The sequence below is a fragment of the Hemiscyllium ocellatum genome, chromosome 21 (assembly GCF_020745735.1).
Source record: "Hemiscyllium ocellatum isolate sHemOce1 chromosome 21, sHemOce1.pat.X.cur, whole genome shotgun sequence".
NCBI classification, from domain to species: Eukaryota; Metazoa; Chordata; class Chondrichthyes; order Orectolobiformes; family Hemiscylliidae; genus Hemiscyllium; species Hemiscyllium ocellatum.
Genome location: NC_083421.1, coordinates 34,335,542 through 34,361,474, shown reverse-complemented (window position 1 = coordinate 34,361,474; position 25,933 = coordinate 34,335,542). Strand labels below are relative to the sequence as shown.

General features: G+C 41.5%; 1 protein-coding gene across 1 annotated transcript in view; it reads left to right on the top strand.

Annotated features, from left to right (window-relative positions):
* The first annotated feature begins 12,953 nt into the window (after positions 1-12,953).
* The window catches only part of LOC132825648 (pappalysin-1-like), a 326,796-nt gene continuing 313,816 nt past the window's right edge, over positions 12,954-25,933 (top strand). Inside the window, exon 1 of the mRNA XM_060841017.1 lies at positions 12,954-13,451. Coding sequence (XP_060697000.1) covers positions 13,028-13,451 — 424 coding nt within the window. The 5' untranslated portion in view covers positions 12,954-13,027. The remainder of the gene's footprint in view (positions 13,452-25,933) is intronic.

The following is a 25,933-nucleotide window of genomic DNA, read 5'->3' as shown; positions in this document are numbered from 1 at the left end:
CACACTTGCTGAAACTCCACACCTCCACTCCAAAGACACTTGCAAGATGTGAAGGTAGTGGGTATTAGCATAAACAATTAGCATAAACAAAAGCTGACTGTTTGCAGGGATATTGAATGGAAAGTTCAACTGATTGAGAAAAGGGCTGAAAATGTGTTGCTGGGAAAGCGCAGCAGGTCAGGCAGCATCCAAGGAGCAGGAGAATTGACATTTCGGGCATGAGCGCTTCTTCAGGAATGAGGAGAGTGTTCCAAGCAGGCTAAGATAAAAGGTAGGGAGGAGGGACTTGGGGGAGGGGTGTTGGAAATGCAATAGGTGGAAGGAGGTTAAGGTTAGGATGATAGGCCGGAGTGGGATTGGGGGCGGAGAGGTCAGGAAGAAGATTGCAGGTTAGGAAGGTGGTGCTGAGTTCGAGGGTTAGGGCTGAGACAAGGTGGGGAGAGGGGAAATGAGTAAACTGGAGAAATCTGAGTTCATCCCTTGTGGTTGGAGGGTTCCTAGGCGGAAGATAAGGTGCTCTTCCTCCAGCCATCGTGTTGCTATGGTCTGGCGATGGAGGAGTCCAAGGACCTGCATGTCCTTGGTGGAGTGGGAGGGGGAGTTGAAGTGTTGAGCCACGGGTTGGTTGGGTTGGTTGGTCCAGGTGTCCCAGAGGTGTTCTCTGAAACATTCCGCAAGTAGGCAGCCTGTCTCCTCAATATAGTAGAGGCCACATTGGGTGCAGCGGATGCAGTAAATGATGTGTGTGGAGATGCAGGTGAATTTGTGGTGGATATGGAAGGATCCCTTGGTCCCTTGGAGGGAAGTAAGGGGGGGAGTTGTGGGCGCAAGTTTTGCATTTCTTGCGGTTGCAGGGGAAGGTGCCGGGAGTGGAGGTTGGGTTGGTGGGGGGTGTGGACCTGACAAGGGAGTCACGGAGGGAGTGGTCTTTTCAGAATGCTGATAGGGGAGGGGAGGGAAATATGTCCCTGGTGGTGGGGTCCGCTTGAAGGTGGCAGAAATGATGACGGATGCTGTGATGTATATGGAGGTTGGTGGGGTGGTAGGTGAGGACCAATGGGGTTCTGTCCTGGTGGTGATTGGAGGGGCGAGGCTCAAGGGCAGAGGATCTGGAAGTGGAGGAGATGCACTGGAGAGCATCGTCGATCATGTCTGGGGGGGAAATTGCGGTCTTTGAAAAAGGAGGCCATTTGGGTTGTTTGGTATTGGAGCTGGTCCTCCTGGGAACAAGTGCAGCGGAGACGAAGGAATTGGGAATATGGGATGGCATTTTTACAGGTGGCAGGGTGGGAGGAGGTGTAGTCTAGGTAGCTGTGGGAGTCAGTCGGTTTATAGTAGATGTCTATGTTGATTCAGTCACCCGAGATAGAAATGGAGAGGTGTAGGAAGGGGAGGGAGGAGTCTGAGATGGTCCAGATAAATTTTAGGTCAGGGTGGAAGGTGTTGGTAAAATGGATGAACTGTTCAACCTCCTCGTGGGAGTACGAGGTAGCGCCAATACAGTCATCGATGTAGTGGAGGAAAAGGTGGGGGGGTGTGCCAGTGTAGCTGCGGAAGATGGACTGTTCCACATATCCTACGAAGAGGCAGGCATAGCTGGGGCCCATGCGGGTGCCCATGGCTACTCCTTTGGTTTGGAGGAAGTGGGAGAATTGGAAAAAGAAGTTGTTCAGAGTAAGGACCAGTTCAGTCAGGTGAAGGAGGGCGTCAGTGGAAGGGTACTGGTTGGTTCAGCAAGAAAGGAAGAAGCGGAGGGCTTTGAGGCCTTCATGATGGAGGATGGAGGTGTATAGGGACTGGATTTCCATGGTGAAGATAAGGTGTTGGGAGCCTGGGGAGCAAAAATCATGGAGGAGGTAGAGGGCATGGGTGGTGTCCCGAACGTAGGTGGGGAGTTCTTGGACTAAGGGGGACAGGACAGTGTTGAGGTATGCAGAGATGAGTTCAGTGGGGCAGGAGCAGGCTGAGACAATGAGTTGGCCGGGGCAGTCAGGTTTGTGGATTTTGGGCAGGAGGTAGAAACGGGCGGAGAAAAGGTCAATAGAAAACAGCCACCAATGAATTCCGCATATTGTCAGCTCTCTGTTGTCATCACAGTGAATGTAGCAGAGATTGTCAGAGCAGATTGGGGCACCTGAGGTGGTATTTAACACAGACTTGTTGAACAAGGTGGAAAATGTTACCTTATTAGAGATAAGGCTGTCTGAGATAGAAAACCTTTATATGTATTATTTGATCGTTTACGTACCCTTAATTTTTATTTAATGGAATATGACTCCCTTTAATGTCAGTGTCCTGTGGTTGGTTAATTGTAATGTTATTCCCTTGGAACTAGTTAATTATTCTGATTGTACATGCTGTTGCCCTTGTTTTAAATCACTTAGCACCTGCTTCCCACACTGACCAATTGCCTAACCTCATCAATTTTTCGTTGCCATCCTGATAAGCAAACCAGTCAATGAGAATATCTGCTTCAGCATATATTCCTCTAATTCATGAATGCACTAGCAACAACAGGTTAGAGAAATTAATTCATGCCTCATCAAAATCCCAGCTGTTTGACTGGTTACTGCCACAAATTTGGAGTTTAAAAATTTAAAAAGTGAGATTTTGTTCCAATTTGATAACTAGATTTTACCTGCACTACTCATCTGTTACTTTACTGTGAATTCTCAGTCGCAATAAATTTCCCTGCCATGCTGTTTAGAGAGGTTTTTCAGCTTAGCAATTTTACCCAATTCTGTGCATTGAACTCTGATGCTTACTAATTATGATATTACACACCAACATATAGTCATTGAAATTATTTGATCAACATGCTCCTCAACAGCAGTCTTTTATTATCCCATTAAAATCAACTGGGGTATATGAGAAATAGGAGGTATCGTTGCCAATTGAAAATGTTTGGCAGCCCTGTTTATAGCACTTGGTACAATAACCTGAAATGGACTGAAAAAAATACAGACATGAAATTGCTTGCTGAGAATGTATCATCCAATAAAAAGAACTGTAAGCACTTCTTCCTCCCAAAAATGATGACATTTTGTCTTTAAAGTTACCTGGCTGATATAACTGATTTACTGGCATTCAGTGATTAGTAATTCACTTAATCCGTCAGCATTTTACCATCCAGTAAAGTGCTTATGAAAATAAACGTTATGTGTTATTTTATTTAATTTAATTTAATTGACCACTACCGTTGATGATGTGAATCAATTGGCTTTACATCAAAATTCTAAGTGTACACTTTTATTTAAAATGACATTGTGCATGCCATATAGAATGGCTAAAGGATTCTCTTTTATCTAGATAAATAACATTAGCATGAAAGAAATTATAGATTAATTACTTGTAAAATTAAGGTTTGCATTTTCCCATATTTGGACAGTTGAGTGTTTTTTTGAGTAGGCTGTGTGCAAATTGGAAAGCAAACATTTTGTTTTCTTTCTACTTAACACAAAATGATTTTGCACTCAAGTTTTATTGATTAGATTTTTAAAATTTCAATTAATTTTCATCATCTGCATTGTGAATACAAAAGGCTAAGCTGTAATCTGGCACTTTTGTTCTATTTTGATTTTTCTCAAACTTCTGACACACTCGGCATTGTGAATCCATTCTGCATTTAAAATATTGATACCCTTTTGACTAAGCTTTCTTCAACTTGTTCTGATGTGGAGTTCACCTCTAAAACAGGAAGCCTCTATACTTCAACAATGTTGACTAGTCTGATGAATGTTTCCATCATTGCTGATTTTCATCTCAGGTTGACTCTCTGTCCATAGCAATGTCTATTACACTAGTCAGTACAAAATTTCGTTAACAGGGTTTGCTTAACAAGTGTGGTTTCATCGAAGCAATACTTGGTCAACACACAATGTTTTATGCTGAAGCTTCTTTACTTTACAAAGGGTGAGAAATTAGCAAAAGATGCTGTCTCCCACAGACAGATTACAGAATGAATATGTGGAATTTACAGTACATTCAAAATCAATGAGTCGAATTTTCATTTCTATGTAAAATCAATCGATGGAATTTTCTACTACTCATAGTCAAAGATTGGGATCTTCTTTTCCATTCATAGTCAATGATTATGATATGCCTTAATTTTGCAAATGAATGAAGACTGAACCCTGGCGCATCCTTCTTTTATTATTTACTGTCCAACACAATGTTTCTTATCTAATTCCATTAGAATTTGTTATGCTTTTCCTTGGGTGGAGTTATCAGATGCACAACTGTCTCTGTAGCTGATATCAATCTTGCTTAATGATAATAAGCTGACAAGAAGTCCAGTTTGTCCATTTGGAATCATCTTGCCTATTTTATCTTCCCTCTTTAACTAAATACTTTTAACTCATCCCCTAACCATATATTACTTCAACAGATTCATTGCGGAAAGTCAAATCTCAATATACATAGAGAATGAGCTCTGATAGGGATAATCAGAAATAGACACCTAATGTCCTGTCACCATTGGCACAGAAACATTCCCCACAGTATCGACCCCAGTACCGACAATATCATTGTCATTGCTTATCCCGACTATATGAATGAGCAATTTCATCTCAAGCAAAATAACCTGAGACACAGTTGCTACATAATATCTAATGTCATGAAAACATTTGTAACTTTTACAGCACATTTTCAGTACAAATCAACAATAAAGTAAAAATACTACATTCTATTAAAATAAGGTCAAAGCTAAAACAAACATTCTTGAAGTAAATGGACAAATAAATACTTTCTCTGGTGAATGGATGAAATTTTTACTCCTATTCATGGCCAATAATTAGATTCTAAATCCCAGAAATTTAGTATTTAGTCACACCATGTGAAAAAGAAGGCAAATGGGATGTTAATGTTTATTGCAAGGAGAACAAAGTATAGAATTGGGAAGTTTTACTGCGGTTGTAGAAAGTGCTTGCAAGACCATATCTGAAGTACTGTTATAGTTTTGGTCTCTTTATTTGAAATGCATACTTAATCACTCCTGAAGCAGTTCAAAGAGGGTTCATTTGATTCTTTCCTTAAATGAAGGGCTGGTTTTTAAAAGAAATAATTTAGACCGATACCCATCGGAGTTTACAAAAAAGACAGTTGACCTTAATGAAACACAAAAAAATTTGAGGAACTGAATAGGAAGAATGACAAGAAGATGTTTTCCCTTCTGGGAGAGACTAAAATTAGTAAACATAATTTAAGTTAAAAAGTCTCCCTTTTAAGGCAGTGATGAGAATACTCTTAGTTATTAGTATGTGAAGCAAGTAGAGGCTGGATCTTTAAATTTATTCAAGGCTGAATTGGATAGGTTTTTAGTAGACAAGGAGATCAAGAGTTACATGTGCAGACAGGAAAGTGGAGTTTAGAGTCCACTCAGGTCAACATTCATATTGAATAATGGAGGAGCCTTGAAAGGCCAAATGACCTATTCAGGATTCTGTGCTCCTTTCTGCCTTCAGGTATCATGTTAATAAACCCTCAGTCCTATTATGTCTCCTTCAGAGTTTACATCCACTAACATATACCTCATTTACATCCATTGTAATTCATCAGAGTAGAGTCATCATGAATGTATCATAATCATAAATATACCATAAATGTTTATCATTTTTCACAGAAGTCTCACTGGAAGAAATCATTATGGTTACATTTCTTTTATCTATTTCCTGTGTAGCATCAATCTCTGAAAAGAAACTTCTGGCATTATTCCTCTCTTGAATCCAAATGGCACTTGTTCGATTATTACTTGAGAAACAGTAGCAATCTGTTCTTCATATACTATTTCATTTTTTGTGTGTCAGTTTCTTCTCCTAAGATATTATATTCAATGTTCAAACTGTGGTTTCCTTTAATGTACTTAAAAAATTGAAAACTGTGCATTTGCTTCTACTCCCACAAAAATTATATTTGACATATATACTGTAATTGTCCGAATTGCATCATTTATGTTCTGGAATTTATGTAAAATTTCCATAATGGCTTTTGCGTCATTGGATCAAAGAAATTACACACAAACTAACCAGTTGACAGATTAGAAGTATAATTATACAATTAATTGCATTTATATTGGTAGATTTATATTTAAAAACAATACAGACTGTAGGTGGATGAAGTTAGCAAAAAGAACTAAGACAGTTAATATGCAGAATGGAAAAATTGAATTCTGAATTAGTTGAGTCAAACTTAGGACAGCAATGCAAATGATATTGGAAAATACAAGGTGACAAAAGTAGGTGAGATCCTGGCAGAAATTGTCAATTAGATGGCGATTTTTGATATTTCAGCAGTACAATAGACATCTTTAATGGTGAACTAGATATCAGTCATAAAAGTCAAGTACAAGACCAAAGTTGTGTGCTATTGTCCTGAGCTTGAGCAGGCATCCATGATGGGGGATGTCATTGAGAACAAACATATGGTTTTGATCTACCAATATTGTGCTACAAGAAGTTCTGCCTCATGGATGACTTGAAAGCACTTGTGAAACACAATAAATTAGATAAATATTTGAATACCATGAAATCAAGATTTACAACATGGAGTTCATTTAAACTCATATAGCCCTTCTCAGACATATCCAGTGAACTAGCACAGCAAATATTGACAATCCAATACGTTCAAGCTCTTAAGTGATGAAAATATTGTCCTTTCTTTTTTTTTCCTCTTTACTTTGATTAACATCTATCAGTTAGATCGATTATTTGGAATACAAGACATTCTTGAAACTCCTTACCATAGACATTGTTTAGAAACTAGGGTGCAGCTCCTTGAAGTAGGAAAGTATGCTTTCCAAATGAATAAATTAATGTCCCTTTAGTACAAATGCAGGTTGGTGAAAAATTATGAAATTTAATAACAAAATGCAACACTAGGTTTGAGTCTGATAGTGCACAGCAATGTTGTTTATGTACATCTTGTATTCATATACTGTACGTTGAGGCTTGTTGTGACAATTTTAATCTTTGAAAGACGGGTTGATGTAAGCATCACCAGATCAATCAGTTAGAGACCAAGCCAATGCAAACTAAATTAGTCCACCTTACAGAACAAATGCAACATCATTTCTTAAAAGCAGAGGAAATCTTTATTTGAAAAGACAGTTCAGAAGCAAGCTACTAATAAAATGCAGTTCAGTGCTTATATTTGTGAGTCTACCACTGACTGACAGTTATATTTTCTCCCATTGAGGGCTTAACATCAGACGTGAGTCCAATTCTAGCTCAAGATTCACATGTACAAATTTAAGCAGATAAACCATGCTACATTTAGTACTGCACTACTCATGATTACGAAGACACAAAGTCACAATCCAATACCACTCCAGTCCTGGTTACTTAATTCACATTTGAGACCTTCATGATCTGTTCAGCTCAGACACTTTTGGGGAGTCTAATATTTAGCATTTGCTGATATATTTGAAACAATATAGTTTTAATGTTTCACTTTGCTACAACTCTATCTTATTTATTATGGTTATGTCCTCAAGGAATTTCTAAGCATGAAATTCACATGTTTAGAAAATTACAGTTTGCAACACACCAGAATTTCAAAATTATTTCAGTTTCAAAGATGGCTTTATCTATTGAATTTAACTTAAATAACACCAACCTCAAATTACTTTTTCCATTGGCTTTGTACTGGATTTTCCATTATAATTTAAATTTTCACTAATTCAACGTAAAATTTATTTTAATTCTATTCAAGGTGCAAATTTTATAAAATTCAATCATAGATTTTTCAAAAATTGAAGAGTCAACAATGTGCTTTTTTGAAGTCCAATGCAGGGCAATAAATCTTGATTTGTTAATCTAAAATTGGAGCAAATCACTGCAGTTTTTCAAAACCTTTTTCAATGACAATAATATGAACGTTGTATATATCCAACTTAAACCAGAGCGGGCATTCCTTCACCACAGATATGTTGTTTACACAGTGCCCGCCTCCAGCCTAACAAATATATTTTCTTAGTTTAGCCAAATTGACAACTTCCAGGTCAGACCCATGCTGAAACGATTTGTTTTGGAGAGCGTATTCTGTATTTGTCAAGTGAGCTACGTGATTTGTGTCACCTTATACAGTGCACTTTGATTCACTTGAGAATAAAAATCATGTACTGTACACAGGCATTTAACCACCAGACATACTGGAATGAAAACAGAAAATCACTTGGTTTGCCTATTTTTTTCAGATTGCGCTGTGAGAAGGAGTATTGGATATTTCGTTCCAGTTTTCTACTTAATACAGGAACATTTTGTTCGCATTTGCGTATGTCAGACAACAAGCTTCAACCAGGCCCCTCTGTGTTCTGATCTTTCAGTCTACGTAACCGATTTTGTAAGCCACCTCTGCTTGCCATTCAGCTTCATGCTGTCTTTGCCAATGGGGCAACGGGATCCCATCATGTAAAAGTAGTCCAGATGCTTAGTGTATAAACCAAGCAAATCTCAGGGACAAACAGGACAACTTTGGCTGCGCCGAAGTCATTCCCTGTCAGTGGGCGAACGGTCAAAAGCTCTTTCATAGCAAATGTTCCGCCTTTGGCTTGCTGATGAAGACTTTTGAAACAGATGTTAGAATTATTAATGCGTTTTGGAATTTTTGGGGGCTATGCAAGTTTTACTCTAAGTCCCAGTCCCCTGGGAACTCTGTCGAAGAGCTAACTTTGTAAAACTACAATTTGTATGTTTTTTTTAATCAGGGGAGAAAATATTCTTCGTCCTGTATTTTTTTTTCTTTGCGCACTTTCAAATGTTTGCATGACTTAGTTTATTTAAGCCCATTATGACTGTAACAGGAAAGAATATTTGCACTTCAGATCATTAATGCCTCCCAATCAGATTCAGTCAGATCAATTATGTTCAACTCCATTTGAAATCCATTGAATAGTGAACGATTTATGACCAAGTGTCCACTCAAACTTTCAGTATGCCAATGGCTAAATAACTAAGTCGTGTATGTTGACAACATTTCAGCCAAAATTAATTTATTTTTCTGCAATAATCCATTAAAATCCGATGTGTAGACCAATTTACTTACCTGTAAATGTTTCAAAGCCCTTACAAGGAGTTCCAGAATTTGCCTGAAATGGCTGGAAATCATGTGAGCAAAATCACTTAAACACTGGCATTCGGGTTATTCAGCCAAGGGCAATCGATAAAACATTGAATATCCCAGGGAACAAGCAAAATATAAACTGCTTTCCCAAGTTTTATTTGGAATCACTCAGTGGAGTACCGTGTGGTAAAAATTCGAAGTCAAACAAAATCTAGGATGTATTTTACTCATCGCTTATTTATAAATACAATACCTGTTACTTCCTAAAATATTCGCTTTTCTCTCGCAGATTATTAATTCAGTTGTCACAAGCTCTCTCATTCTCGTGCCTAAAATAAATGATTTTAAAACGGTGCTGATCAACTTTTGAAGACTTGGAGGAGTCTAAACCAGTGAATATTCATTTGCCTTTCATTCAAACTTTCTCTCTCCCGCCTCCCTTCCCTGAGTGGAGAGACAATAGCCCAAATCGTACGGGTGGCGTCTCTAATGTTTAAAGGGAGGTAGACTTTCTCCCATCACTGCAGACTTCGCCCGGTGTTTGAGCTCTGTGTTGAGATCATGTTCAAATGGCGCTGAGTACAGAGTGACTCACTGCAGGGGTGGGAAATGCGAATTGATGTGAACGAGAGGCTGCAGTTCGTATTTTGCCGTTTAAAAGTCTGCGTGGGAGAGCTCAAAATTCTGCCACTTCCAAATTAATGATCAATTCACTGAGTAGTCAAGGCCTACTCATCACTGAGACAGCTCAATGAGCTCAACCTACCGCGCAGCGTGAATGTCACCACATCCCCAGCGCAGCGCTGCGTCCAGCAACAGCAAGTGGCAGTCTCCAGCAAAACGCGCGGGTGGGGGATTGGGTGGGGGGAGCACGATCGGACACCATGTAGGTTGAAAGGAGGTGTGAACGGGGCTGTTAGTTCGTTAGAGTTAGTCAGCTGAGTGGGAAAACTGAAATAGCCCATCCTCGTAATTGGCAGCAATATGAAGGAGGGGGTGAAGAACGAAGAAAATAAATTATGGCGGTGTTTATAAACAGACCTCAGTCACCAAGATGACAGGTGCGACAGATGACTCGGCAATTGAGAATTCTCCGGCTATTTTATGGAATTGCTGGAAGTGTGCGTGACCATAAAGTTGCACATTTGTGGAGATGCTGCTTAATTATCGAGTTTGATCCATTAATCCCTTTATTTTGTTTTAAGCAGACACTGATGGCAATAGCAAACAATTATTTGATTTTATTTCTTTATGTTTGTTATAGATTTGTGTAAAACAAAACGCGGACTGTAATGACATCATTGTAGAACAAACTGGGAGGAGCTAATAATCTCTTTCTGGGGAAGAAGTTAACCCTTTCCTTCGAAGAGAAGTATTACAAAATTATTGCACACTGAGCTTGAGACTCTTTGAAAATCGTTCCCCTTTATTAAAAGGCACCACAGTAAAAAAAAATTATCTGGTTGTCAGTCCTGTGGAAACAAATGATCTCTATTCTGTCCAGAAGGTATCGTCATAGGAAACGATTAACTTTTGCTCTAATCACATTATTAACAGTCTTTTAAATGTTAGGACAGGGAAATAGATGTTCCCGCTGTTTTCGTGATGCTTACAGCAGACAACGTTACAACCCTTAAAACAAGTTGCGAAGTCAGAAGTTAAAGTGCCAGTTTGAAATGTAGCGTTGGAAAGGTGGCAAGGCAAAAATCACAACAGGTATTTCTGCTGCGGCAGGAGATGGAACCCAGCCGTGCTTGCAACAATCAGTTACCCAGTTCGAAAATAAAAAGGCGACTTCCTAACTTGATTTGTTACGGTAAATGTGTTAAGGGAGTCTGACGCTTGAGAAAAGAGAGCGAGTAGGTGTTTACACTAATTTTGGAGACAGAACGTTATTTGGGGAACCCCTCACCAGAGCAAGTCCTATCGGCAGTAGAGTTCTATAAATATAAAATGACAGCATCGTTAAAAAGGAAACACCTTCGCTCTTATTTATGCCGGACCTATTGGCGTGAAAACGAAATTAGTTCGAGGTGATGAGCATACGGGCTTGCAGAGGCAGTGGGACATCAGGGAAGGGTGCACGAGTTGATGTGGAGTCCTGAAAACGAACCGTTACTGAGTACCCTCAATATCTCTCTCCCCTCCCAGTTGCTGCAAGTTCCAGCACTTCTTCCCCTCCTCAGCCTGTTCGAGGGAGAAGGAGAAAGGCTGTGACATGACGCGAGCCTCATTGGCTCTGGTTAATTTTGGTTTCGCTCCTCCCTGTGTATTGGAGGGCTGGCGGTGTGGGAGGAACACCGATCTGACCAATGCGGTGCGGGAGGACCCCGGGAAGGGGGATTCGACATCACACGAGCGCCAACCAATCTTACAAGTGCTCTGAATTCACAAGCCAGTGGCAGCTTTCAACCAGTCGCGGTCTGTGGAAGTCATTACAAAGTCCCTCAGTTCACATAGTCGGGCGAACCCAGTACAATACTGCGGCGTTTAGCTCATCCCAAGGTGGAGTTGGAGACGGCTGAGTGCTGGTAGGCAGTTAGCTGTCAAAAGGCTGCAGGATGGAACAAGAGAGTGAACCCAAACTAATAGGAGGCCCCAATTTACACACACACACACACGCACATCGGGGTTAAGATTAAACCTGGAACCCAATCCCCCACCTCTAAACCACCCCACTCGTTCCCCAGTAATCCGATTATATGAGAGACCGGAGAAATCTGAAATCCAATTCATCCCGCAGCCCCCAGCCGAGTTCTCAATGAAAGCGGAGCGTTCTCCCCTCTGTTTCTCTCGCTCATTCTCTTTCGCCGCCTTGCACATTATATCGGAATAGCATTACATTGCAATGAGTTTCAGGTGGGAAAATACTGATAACACATCACCGGTCGGACGCCCTCTCCCACCACTGTGAGGCTTCGGTCAAGAGGATCTTTCACCTGAGTAAAAAAAGAACACACACGCACACACATACAAACATTCCCGAGCAAAATGTCCCTTTTCCTCTCAGTCCCGAAACTTGCCGGCGAACGGATGAAAGCGCCGTCACAGATCCGGCCAGGATCGGCGTGTTTGAAGTGGAATTGCCAGGCCATAACATCTGGAGGAGCTAGCGTGCACCTCAAAGCCCAGAGAGAGCACTCGTCCCGAATCACACATTAATCTATGTACACACACACACACACAGAACAGACAGCAGCATTCGTCGGTCACCTGTGGTTAAAACACCTCAATCCGAAACCACACACCGTCCCGGGCCGCGAAAACTGCAAACGCGCGAATTCAAAATAATAAATATTTAACAAGAAGCTTTATTTTCCCCAAAGTCTCTCCCCCAAAGCAAGCAAAAGGGCTAAACGTCATCTCTGCTTTTCCAGGCGGTCTCACGTTTCGCTGGGTGTTACCTAAGGTTAAAACACTTGTGTTAAAAAGAAACTTTTTAAATATATTTTTAAAAATTAAAGTTTGACTTCCCCACTCGCAATTATGACGGAATCTTTCAATGGAGAAAGTCATAGGTCTGAAGTGAGCACCAATCTCTGTCTGTGTGTGTGCGTGTGTCTCTGCGTGTCAGGGAATCAAAAGCTGAGATCCAAGTGGGAAATTTGATGTTTCCAAACTGATTGATTAGTCAGCCTTAATGTTACTAGAATCCTATCAATGGGAACATTAGAAGGTGGTGCTTTAAATGGTGCAGGCTGATAAATTAGCATATTCTTGTTTATCCATCTCTGTTTCAAGTGCGTGTTTGGGAGGGGGGGAGAGGCAAGAAAAGGGGTCGTGTCTTATTAAGAAAACAGGTTACTCTGTAGCGGATCATTGTGATTGAGGCGGTAGAAGAGGAAACTCGTAAGCGAGCGAGAGAGAGAGAGAGAGCGTCTAAAGAGAGAGAGTGTGTGTAAGGGGCAGAGGGATTTGAGAGGGGAGCGAGCGAGCAAGAGAGAGAGAGAGAGACTTGCCTGGAGAGAAGATGCAAGTTTGTAGTGTGCTACCCGCCCTCTGTCTCTTAGCTCTGGCTGTGGGCTCGGAGTGTGACGGGCAGATGGCAAGCCGGCTCCGGCGCTCCAAACGTGCCCTCCTCATGGCCCAGGATCACCGGCATGGCCCCGGGGCGGACTCCCCGGGATCGTGTGGCACGAGGTTGCCCCGTGGCAAGCGAGCAGTGTCCCCAGCATCTTCAGAGCACCCTCCCCGATTCCAGCAGCAGCAGCCGCCGTCGCCGCACCACCAGCACCAGCACCACCCGCAGCACAGCCAGGCCAGACTGCTGTATTTCACCGGGAAGGGGAACCAGCTGCGCCTCCGAACCAGCACCGAGCTCCCCAGGCGGAGGTTCACTGTGGAAGTAAGGGTCAGACCTGAAGGCGGGCAGCGATCTCCGGCTGTCATCGTGGGTAAGTGTCAGCCGGTCGAAGAAAACATCAACAAACAAAAAGAAATGTCAACCTAACTTTGTCCGCCTACATAGTGATAACACGCGGCTTTATTCTGTACACAAGTTTTGTTTCAACTGCTTTTAGATTCTGTCAATAATCTCTCATTTGTTAAAGAAAACGTGTTCAACAGATTTGACTCACTGGGCTAAAGCGAAACGCTGTCTTTCAACAGAACTGAAAATTGCAGCGAACTTAAAGATCTATTAATCCACCAGTTAACCCTAAATGTCATTGTGACACTCTGTAAATTGCGATCTTGACAGACCTCCCCGGGTTAAGAATGGGATGCTGTGCCTTCAGTGTGCATCAAAGTTTTTATTGTCCTAAAACACATCTTTCGCTTGATGTGACTTTCTCAGCCATTCCTGATACCCCTCCCTCTCTCACATACACACACATCCGCACGGTGCGTAACGGGGCCACTTTAAGCATCCTGATTCTATGAATGGTTTAAGATATAATTTTGAGTGAGGCGCGACGTTCTGCCCGCGCTCGCAGTGAAAGTGCTCGGCGCCTTTGATCCCGATCGCAGCCAACAGAGAGCGTAATCCCTAACTGAAAGGATCGCACAGTCTCTCTCTCTCTCTTTCTCTCTCTCTCTCTCACACACACACACACACCGGGGACAATGTTTTGCCTTGAACTCGTGAAAATGATTTTTAAAAACCCCTCACAGAACTTACTATCACAACCACTGCAAAAGCTGTACCCCAGCGCTCCACAAAATAAACAGAGCGGAGATTTCTCAACCCTTTTCCAATGCATTAATCTAAGCCACAAATAATGGAGTGAAGTTTGAGATGCAGCACATTGTTTTACGGTTTACTGTATTAGCTTCCCCGGTTTATCATGGGTTTGAAGCAACTGACTTTTCTCTTGCACTCTCAACCTGGCGTTGTTAACTTCTTTTTTGCGATAAAGTATGAGATCTGTCATACGACAACGTTAAACTTACCTTCATTTGAGTGGGGGGTGGGGGGGGAATCTCATCTGTAAAATAACCTGAGGTCAGTGCCTAAGGAGTGACTTGTTAATGCGCCGAATCATTTGGGAGGTCGGGAGATGATCTGTTATCTCATCGCGTGTGTAATCCTGTTTTCAATGTGACATTATTGTTTACGTCTGTGTTCGTGCGATACTATCTGGGAAACGAAGGATCGCGCCTCCTCCCCACCCCCTCAGTGAAGATTTCCCTCACGTTATGACTCTCTCTCCGGCCTCTCTCTCTCTAACCCCCCATCCCCACCCCCGTTGTGCGGCAGAGACCAGCTAAGACCCTGGAAACACCACACACACACACACACACAGATTCCGTCTGTGTCTTCACACGCGGAGCTGTGAACATTTCTCCCGTGTTTCATCCCTCAGACGCGTGTGTTTTCAGCAGTTGGCGCGAATTCTGTTCGTGTTCGACAACAGTCAATGCGCACCTTAAAGCTCGCTGCACTCACCAAATAAAAAACAACACAGACAGACTGACCAGTCACTCCCCTTTCATACGGTACAGTGACAAAATACGCTGACGGGATCTGAATCCGTTTGCAGAATGATGTCATGTTCTAATGAACAGTCTCATACCTTCCACGTCCTGTTCTGATATTGCGTTAGATCTATTTAGATTCGCATTGGGTGGCCAGATAAGTCGGCGGCGTGTGAGAAGCTTTTTAAAAATTATTTGTTAGTGTACAACTGAAACTGTCAGTTTGTTCACTGCCAGGGAATCACCTACTCCAGAAAAATAAATAAATAAAACTGCCCTTTGAAATAGCGAAGTAAGACTGGATTTCTTTTTGGGGACACATTTTATTGACAAAAGGCATTCATAATCGGCTGGTAAATGTCTGGGAGGTGATGAGTTTATTTTTCAGTCAGGATTTTGTTTTGCTTGTTAAAAGACTGTCAGCTAGGCGCTGCGCAGGACAGCTTTCGAGGATCGCTCTAACGTGTTTGCTTATTTTGAAGGGCTTGCTGCTTTAAAACAAAAAAAACAGAGGCTTTAGATCGGAAAATCGAGACTGTTTTTGTATCTCCCGTGCGGGATTTGTTGTCAAAACAGGCGCCCGCTCAAAGCGAGGGCACTCGCTCCAGCGCTGACGACAGACTGGATGGCGGAGTCGCCTCTATCAGCTCACGGTTTTGACATTATGCAACAGCTCTCGGCTCTGCGGGACCCCGGTGGTAGGTGTTCGAGAGCTTCGGGAGGGTTCAGACTTGACGTGGTGGGGATATTTGGAGGGAAAGTGCTAGGGAAAGCAGCACCAGTTCCGAGACTGCAGCAGGTCAACAGAGGACAGGGATTAGGGGGCGTGAGAGGGGATGGGAAGGGGGAGGGAGCTTCGTGGGCGTGAGGCGTGACCATCAGTGAATATTATTTCCCCGACCCGGCAGAGAGAGAGAGAAAAGAACGGATTCTTTGAAACACCCAAGAGTCCAAACCGCGATTACAGCACAGGAGAGGACAGGGTTTTACCGACTGCAGTAACCACAGATTCTTTCAATCGCGTGGAAGGAGACTTGTTCTGAATTGCGAACAATAACAGGATCGGCTCTTTTGCGACCCGGGGACTGCACATCCGCTCCTTCCAGACCAGAGAGTCACAGCAGTATTTGAATTCGGGTCACAGGGGGACAGATCGGGCACAGGACGCTGTCTCTGAGCAAGGGAGAGGGCGTGTTGCGTCCAAACCTCAACACAACCAGAAAGGGTCTCAGGGCCATGACGGGAGGGTTCCCTGTTTGGGTCACCCGTTAGAAAAAGGGACATCCAGTCTTCACACCCTCACCATGACTCTCCAAACCTTTTCCCTCCCTGGTTGGTGGCCTCTTCCCCCAAGACAATGAGAAACCCAGCCTCCCAGGGTGAGTGGGAAACGTCCTGTTCTTTTTAACCCCTTCTGCCGCCCTGGATACACACACACACACACAGCTCCGACCGATGAACTCCAGCCCACACGCTTTCTGATGCGCTTTCCCTTGGTGGAACCGCGGGCAGGACCAGACGGTCACAAGGTTTAGGGAAAGGAAGGCGGGGGCAAGCCCTCCTGACTGACACCCCCCCCCCCCCCCTCTCCGAACAACAGCCCCTCCCCAGAGAGAAGGCTAATCCCTCCTCCTGACATACAGCGCGCAGCTCGATCACTCACACACACACACACAGCCTTATTGGAAGTTGCCGATTGACTGCTCGATTGGCAGCGGGACCGGGAGGGAGTTCTCGCTGAATACCCGAAACCCAGCAACTTTTGAGAATTTCACTCTCTCTCCATTCCGATGCTGCTAAAAACCTGAAACGGTCACAAAGAGCGAGAGAGGAAAAAAGAAATTGCTGGAGAAACTCAGCAGGTCTGGCAGCGTGTGTGGAGAGAGAAACAGGATTCACGTTTCTTAGTGTGGCACGACTTCTTTATACCTGCAGCGTTTCTTCTGAGGAAGGCTCACTTGACCCGAAACGTTAATTCTGATTTTTCTCCACAAACCTGCTGAGCTTTTCAAGCAATTTCTGTCTGAGTTTCTTTTCTGTTTGTTTCAGGTTTCCAGCATCCGCAGTTTCTTTTTTCTCTTTTTGTATTAAAACGGACTGGAAAGATTCAACAGTGCAGCGTCTATGGAGAGAGCTAATGTTTCAGAACAATGTGATCCGGTTCCTCTCCCCGCAGACGCTGCGAGAGTTTTGAATGTTTCCAGCACTTTTTAAAAATTTCCGTTGTTCATTTGCTCTTTCGTTATTCACTTTAAGCAAAGCCTCCAAAAGATGGGGGATACAGCACCTAAATGGGGTTCTGATTGAAATACAAAAGACACACTCCCAAGTTCCAGAGGATGTTGCAACCATCAGTGAGAATTAGATTTAAACCTCAAAAAAGAGTCGCGGTGGCAATAAGTTTGGGTATATTTAAGATTTCACCACGAGGAAACTGATAAGTCCCGCCAATTACGTGGGGAGGTTGGGGGGGTGGTGGGGGTGGAGGTGAGGTAAATAAGACATGCATATGAGAATTAAAGAGAGAACAGACTGGACAACTGTCATTATTTGGCTGACTGGCTCTCCATTATCTGCACTTTCGGTTTTTAGTTCCCAGTAAGTAGGGATACATGTCCTGTCCACAAATGAACCAGGTCAAATCCAGTCCAGTTAGCTGCTGACCCACCAGTCTTCTCTCTGTCATCAGGAGAGTAGTAGAATCATAGAGATGTACAGTATGGAAGCTGATCCTTCCATCCATTCGGACCGATATCCTAAATTAATCTGGTCCCTTTTGCCAGCATTTGGCCCATTTCCCTCCAAACCCCTCCTGTTCATATACCCATCCAGATGCCTTTTAAATGTTGTACCAGCCTCCACCACTTCCTCTGGCAGAAGTAAAATGGTGGAACATGTAATAGTGCTATGAAGGGGCCCACGATAGCAATAACCTGCCTACTGGTGCTCAGTGTGGCTTCTGCTAAGACCATTAAGCTACTCTAGTCATTACAGCCTTAGTCTAAACACAGGCAAAACAGCTGATCTCAAGAGAAGTAAGGTTGACTGCCCTTGACATCAAGAAAGTAGTGGGCGGCACGGTGGCACAGTGGTTAGCTCTGCTGCCTCACAGCGCCAGAGACCTGGGTTCAATTCCCGACTCCGGCGATTCTCCCCGTTTCTGCGTGGGTTTCCTCCGGGTGCTCCGGTTTCCTCCCACAGTCACAAAGATGTGCAGGTCAGGTGAATTGCCTGAGCTAAATTGCCTGTAGTGTTAGATAAGGGGTAAATGTAGGGGTCTGGGTGGGTTGCGCTTCGGCGGGTCAGTGTGCACTTGTTGGGCCTGTTTCCACACTGTACGAAATCTAAAAAAAGGAGTTCCAGCAAAACTGGAACAAACAAGAGGAAGAACTTTCCACAGATTGGAGTCACATCTAGTTCAAAGGAAGATAGTTATGGTTGTTGGAAGTCAATCATCTCAGTGATAGAACACCATTACAGGAGAGCCTTGTGTTAGTGTCCTGAATCCAACCATGCCCTGGGACAAGGGTATAAATCAAAGTTCAACAACTGGGGTTCAAGAGAGCCTGCTGTGCTCGGTTTGTGGGTGGGGTAACCTTTTTGGGGTTGGGAAATGATGGCATGGCCAGGGGCCTAGACTAGGAGTATCACCAGGGCCTGTGATTACAATACCAACCCCAGGCCCAAGCATCTTCGGTTGCTTCATCAACAACCTTCCTTTCATCATAAAGTCAGAAATATCGCTGATGATTGCACACATTTGAAACCATTTCCAACTTCTCAGATACTAAGCCAGTACATGCAGCAAGACCTGGACAGTTGGAGGATTTGAGCTATGGGGAGAGGCTGAAAAAGCTGGGGTTGTTTCTCCTGGAGCACCAGAGACTGAGGAGTGACTTTATAGAGGTTTAATAAAATCATGAGGGGAAGAAATAGCATAAAGAAACAAGGTCTCTTCCCTGGGGTGGGTGAGTCCAGAACTAGAGGGCATAGGTTTAGGTCGAGAGGGGAAAAATTTAAAAGGGACCTAAGAGGCAACTTTTTCTCGCAGAGGGTGGTGTGTATATGGAATGAGCTGCCAGAGGAAGTGGTGGAGGCTGGTACAATTACAACATTTAAAAGGCATCTGGATGGATATTTGCATAGGAAAAGTTGAGAGGCATATGGGCCAAGTGCTGGCAAATGGGACAAGATTAGGTTAGGATATCTGGTCAACATGGACAGTTAGATTGAAGGGTCTGTTTCCATGCTATACATCTCTATGACCTTATAATATTCAGTCTTGGCCTAATTAATGACAAGTAACATTTACACCATAAAGGTGCCAGGCAATGGTCATCTCCAGTAAGAAAGCATTTAGCCACCACACCTTGACATTCAATGACATTATCTTAGTTGAATTCTCTACTATCAACATCTTGGGGATTGGGGAGTGGAGGTTGGGGTAGGATTGAGTTGTACCATTGGCCAGAAACTTAGTTAGTTTAGCATATAAATATTCTGGCAATGAGAACAGCTCAGAGTGAAACCTGTGGTGAATAATTCACTTCCTGACTCCAAGAGCCTAACCACCATCTGCAGGCCACAGGTAACTAGTATGATGGAAGATTTTTAATATGCATCAATGAATGCAGCTCCAACAACACTCAAGAGGCTCAACACATCAAAGCAGCCTCCATGATAAGTATTCAATCCACTAATTAAACATTGACTCCCTCTACCCCTGTTGCATGGTGGCTGGAATGTGTACATCTGCAAAGTGCACTTCATCCCGTCTCCTTCAACAACACCTTCCAAATCCATGACATCTACCATCTAGCAGGAAATATGGGAATAGCACCATCTGCAAGCTCCTTTCCCCAAAACCAGACACCATCCTGTCTTGGAATTATTAGAGCTAGAAAATTGTCCAGTATGGAAACAGATCCTTCTGTCCAACTCATCCATCATGACCAGATATCCTAAATTAATATAGTCCCATTTACCAGTATTTGGCCCACATTCCTCTAAATCCTTCCTATTCATGTACCCATGCAGATGTCCTTTAAATGTTGTAATTATATTATCCTCCACCACTTCCTCTGGCAACGCATTTCATACATGCATCCCCTTTGCATGAAAAGCTTGCCCCATATGTCCAGTTTATAGGTTTCTGTTCTCACTTTAAACCCAAGCCCTCCAGTTTTGGATTTCCATACCATGGAAAAAAGACATTGGCTATTCACCCTATCTATGACCCTCATGATTTTAGAAACGTCTGTAAGGTTACCCCTCAGCCTCTGATGCTCCGAGAAAAATAGCTTTAGCCTATTCAGCCTCTTTCTATAGCTCAAATCTTTCAACCCCAGCAACATCCTTGTAAATCTTTTCTGCACACTTCAAATTTAACAATATCTTTCCTACAGCAGGGAGACCAGAACTGAGCGCAGTATTCCAAAAGTGGCCTAACTAATGTCCTGTACAGTCAAAACATGATATCATAAGTCCTATACTCAATGCACTGATCAATAAGACAATCGTACCGAACAGATTCTTCAGTATCCTGTTTACCTGTGACTCTGCTTTGAATGAACTATGAACTTGCACTCCAAGGTCTTGTTATTCAGCAATGCTTTCCAGGACCCTAGCATTATGTGTATAAGTCCTGCCCTTATTTGCCCTACCAAAATGCAACATCACAATCTGAATTAAACTCCACCTGTTCTAGGATCATATATCGGAATTCCATTTCCAGTATTACTCTGAGTAAACTGACTGCATCGGCATAAGAAAATAACTCGCCAACCTCTGAAGGCTGACATTTGGGCATCAAATACTAGCTTGCAATATCCAAACCCAATGAAAGTAGAAACAAACGGATAATCAATAATCCCAATTCTCCTCTTTTCCCACTATTAAATACATTTATGGAAATTAAGATAATCAGAACTAATGGCAACTAATCCAATTTATAGAATCAAATTTGAAGTAATACAACAAGAGTAATAGAGGAACGATGAATTCCATTCAAAGTTAGTGTTTGCAATTCTTTAACTGAAAGTGCATATGAAATGGATGACAAATGCAGTGAGAAATATTGGTTGAAATTTAAGTGAGCAAATGTCTTACTATTTTGAGAAAATATTACAGTGCATGGTTGGCCTTGATGTCCCTCAGAGACAGGATACATTGCTTGCTTTAAGTAATATTCTATCTTGCTAACTCTGTCCAATAATCTCCACAAGTAGAGATAAGCTCACCTATACTTTTGATCAGGACAGTGCAGTCTGTTAATTTACATAATTGAGAACTGAGTAGTCTGATTTGCAGTTACCCACCTGGAGGTTTACAAATGTAGCAACTACTATTCGGGGAAGGAGGAAGAGTGAAATCATGGGAAATGCTAGAATCTGTTATTAATGAGGTATTAGCAAAGTACCCAGAAAATCATTAAATTGTCAGACAAAGCTAACATGCTTTTATGAAAGGAAATTATGTTGGACAAATTAGAATTTTTTGAGGATGCAACAAATAAAGTAGATAAAGGGAAACCAGTAGATGGTGTCAATTTTGATTTCCAAAAGGCATTCCATAAGTTGCCAGAAGTTTATTTTGTAAGATTTGGGCTCATGGAGTTGACTTTAATATTTAATATGTTTGATCGATCAGAGATTGATAAACAGACAGGAAACAAAGAGTTGAGATAGATTAGGCATTTTCAAGTTGGCAGGTTGTAACCAATGGAGTATAATCATTATGAGCACCATTGCTATTCACAATCCATGCAAAGGCAAAGAATCAGAATAATATATCTAAGATTTTCACAATACAATTGGTAAGTATAAATGTTACAAAGAGGATATAAAGAAACTACAAAGAGGTATGGATAGGTCCAATGCATCAGCAACAAGGTGACAAGTGAGTATAACATGGGGAAAAGTGTGATTTATCACGCTGATAGAATAAATAAACAAATTGTTTTTGTGAAAGGCATCGAATTTGAAAAGTGATATTTGGGGGACTTGGAATATATGCCGACAGGACAACAAGAACTTTGGAAGGCAAATGGTACATGGATATCACAAGCAATTAAGAAGGCAAGTGGCATTGTGCCCTTTATTGCAAAGGAGTACACAAATAAACAAATCTTGGTGCAATTTTACAAGACTTTGTTGAGAATGCATATAGAGAACATTGGTTCTATTTTTAAGGAAGGATATACTTGCATTTGGGATGGGACAGCAAAACAATATCACTGATGTGGTCCCTGGGATGAGACAATAGCCCAAGCAACGACACTTGAAGAAATTAGATACATGCTCTAATTTAACAGTTTAACACTGAGAGGTAGTTTTCTCTGGCAGAGGCACCTAGAACATGGGAGCAGCATCAAGGAATAATGGATTGGTCATTTAGGACTGAGATGAAGAGAAACTTCTTAAATCAATGGATTTGAATTTTTGGGTTTCTCCATACTGAAAGGTTCTGGGTGTTCTATAATTGAATATATTTAAGACCAAGGTAGATAGATTTCTAGTCTCTTGGGGAAGGATTGATATGGGGAGCCACTAGGAAAGTAGAGTTAAAATGAAGACTAGCAAGTACACATGTCGTAGAGTCATAGAGTAATACAACATAGAGACAAACCCTTCTGTGCAAATCATGCACCAACCAGATGTCCCAGTCTGACCTTGTTCCATTTGCCAGCATTTAGCCTATATCCTTCTCAACACTTCCTATTCATATCCACATCCAGATGCCTTTCAAATGTTGGAATTGTACCTGCCTCCATGACTTTCTCTGGCAGCTCATACCATACACGCACTGTTCTCTGCATGAAAAAGTTACCTTTCAGGTCCTTTTCAAATCTTTCCCCTGTCACCTTAAACCTATGGCTTCTAGTTTTGGACTGCCCTCACCCTGGGAAAACAAACAGACCCTGTTCATAGCCCTCATAATTTTATAAACTTCAAGAAGGTCACCCTCAGCTTCTGAAGCTCCAGGGAAATAGCCCCAGTCTATTTAGCTTCTAAATGTTTTTTTTACATTAATTGCAGTGACAATTCCAATACATTTTTATATCCCATATGTGCAGATGTTAAAGAGGGCTGTGATGACAGCCTCCAGGAATCATTAGCCCGACAATATACAATGCCCTGACTCATAGCTGAAGTGGAGGGACTGAAGAGGTAAGGAAAACCATATATGAGCTTTTTCTTACCTCCCTACCAAAAAAAGTGATAGACTGCTTCATCAGAGTAATAATTTCTATTTCCCACATCAACAATTCTCCAGCCTTTCTGGATTAAAATTGTCACTCGGTGCGAAGTTAAGATAATGCTGTACTTCAGATCCATTCTCATCATATCAGGTAGAACTTACTAACGTACAGACCAAGAAGACATTGTTCTATAAATTCACAATTTAATGCAGACACTACAGGCTTCTAATCTAATTCATCAGCATAACACTTTTAAAGCAAATATTATAAAGGAAAATGGTGAGATAGGCCAACCTACCCTTCAACAAGAACATGGCTTAGTTGCAACATTTCCGAATTAGATGGATAACAAATGGCCATGAAACAGTGCAGGATGAGCAACAGAGATAATCTTTAATATGGGAGGACTGAGTCATTGGGAAAGATTGATAAAACCAGGACTCTTCAATTTATAAATTAGCGAGTGAGAATAAACTTCATAAAATGCAGAAAAGTGAAAGTTAATCTGGTGTACTGTTTCAACTTTAAAATGAAGCTGTAGGAGAAAGTGGCACACTTATAAAGAAGTAAAAGGCTAGTCCAAGTCCCATGTGGGAAATGTGTTTTCTTCACACGAAGAATGATTCCAGTAACAATTTTCTGGATAGGGGAACAGATGAGTGCACTTTAGAATTGCCATGAAGCAGTTGATTTTGGGTATGAACAGAGGTTTCTACAGAAGGATGAATGAGATACAGTTGGTTCTGACATAATGCAATAGGTTGGTTCTTGTGCAATCTCTCCTTATAAGAAAAATGCGCAATAGCTGCACCATTTAAACTAATGGGGCCAGAATCACATTATAGCCAATGCAGTTAAGGAAAGTCCATGTTCTACAAATAATATCTAAATTCTTCAATCATATTAAAGCCAATTTAAGAAATACGCGTTAGGGCAGAACTGACTGCATGTCAATTGGTTTTCTTTATCTGTATTTAACTTAGTGAGTGCAGAACAGCAACATTCGAAAAAAAGTCCCATTAGCTCTCTTTGAACTTAGTGAAAAATTGTCAAAAAGGTATTAAACTCTGATGAGATTTAATCAGATAATATTGACAGTTTGAAAAATGTCATTTTTCTCCTGGGAATCAAAGCCATTTTTTGTAAGTTAGCCTAATATTATAATTGTAATAAAACACATTTCTGTGCTTTTACTGAACTGGAATAGATAATACTGGGATTTAACTGAGAGATATGGTAAAGGAGATGGCTATGACTCAGATCATCATTGGGCACTTTGATTGAAGATATTAGGTTTTGGGTGTGCTTTTACAAGCTGTTGCTTCTGATCAAGAGTTTAGGACCTCACATGTACATTTATCAAGTCAGCACTTTTCTTCCTTTATAAATAAAAAAAAAATCAGTTTATCAGTTGTAGGAGTTCTTATAATGGTTTTAGACCAGTTCCAATTCAGAGTATAAGCAAAGTCAAAGTCAAAGTGGAATGGATCCATTTCCTTCAGAAAATCTCTCACTGCTGCAAAAATGTTGACGCTAATTGGTTTTCCAAAGTAATTGCAGCTATCTTGCATCTTAATATCAAAAATTCATTGCAAAACTAAACTGCATCAATAAACATGGTCGTCCAGAGACATTGTATTTTGTTCTCTCTCAATCATAAAAGAAAGAAAAAAGACATAAATTTACTTTTGGCCTTTCACCAACTCACTATGTACCGACATGTTTTAAAGCTAAAGAGATACTTTTGATGTGTCGTCATGGTTGAAGTATTGGAAGTGTGGCACTCAAATTGTGTACAGCGAGCTCTGTGACTATATATTCAGTTTTAGTGACATTGATTGGGATTAATGTTAGGCTTGACAGTTGAGATAATTTTCCTATTCTCTTTCGAAACAGTGTCAAGCCCATCTGAGAGGATAGAGTCTAGGTTTAACATCTCAATCCAAAAGACAGTATAGCACTTCCCTTTTCTACACTGGATAGTCAACCAAGTGTGAGACTTGAACCCGCAATATTTTAACTCAGATGCAATAACTCAGCCTTGACGATATGTTCTAGCTTATATATTGTTTCTAGTGTTTTTGTTTGAAACAAGCTTTTCCTTTTCTCCTGTTGCATTTGAAAAAGTGTTGCACTCTGACATGAATAACACACATTATCACCTGAACATCTCACATTAACTTGCTACTCACCTAATCTCTGCTGACTATAAATTATTTCACACAGATTCCAAAACATGGTGGAAAGAATTTTTATAATACACAATGATATCATGCTTGGATATCGCACTACCAATCACATCAGTTTGTTTATTTTTTATTTTATTGTTAGGTTAGATTTAAGGGGCAGCTTATGACAATAGTTCAATTGAAATCTTTTTGTGGTGGGGACAGTAGGTTAATTTGAGATTTTGATGTGTGGGTGTACCTGTTTTAACTCGAAAGTGTGTTTAACTAGCTCATTATATGCCTAGTTGAATACCTTTTGAAGCAGCTAAAAACGTTTACTGTTTATAAAAAAGCTAACATAATTTAGATTTTAAAGTGTCATTGTTGCCATGGTAACTTGGATTGCAAATATACTTTAACCAGCTTTGGCGTGGAGTTGTTAAGTTGATTAGCATAGATGCAATTAAAATGAAATTCAATCCAGGGGATGAGACAAAGGAATAGATGGATATATTGATAGGTAAAATGGAAAAGTGTGGGAGGTGAATCACGTGGAGAATGAACACCTGACAGACTTATTGTCTTGAAAAAA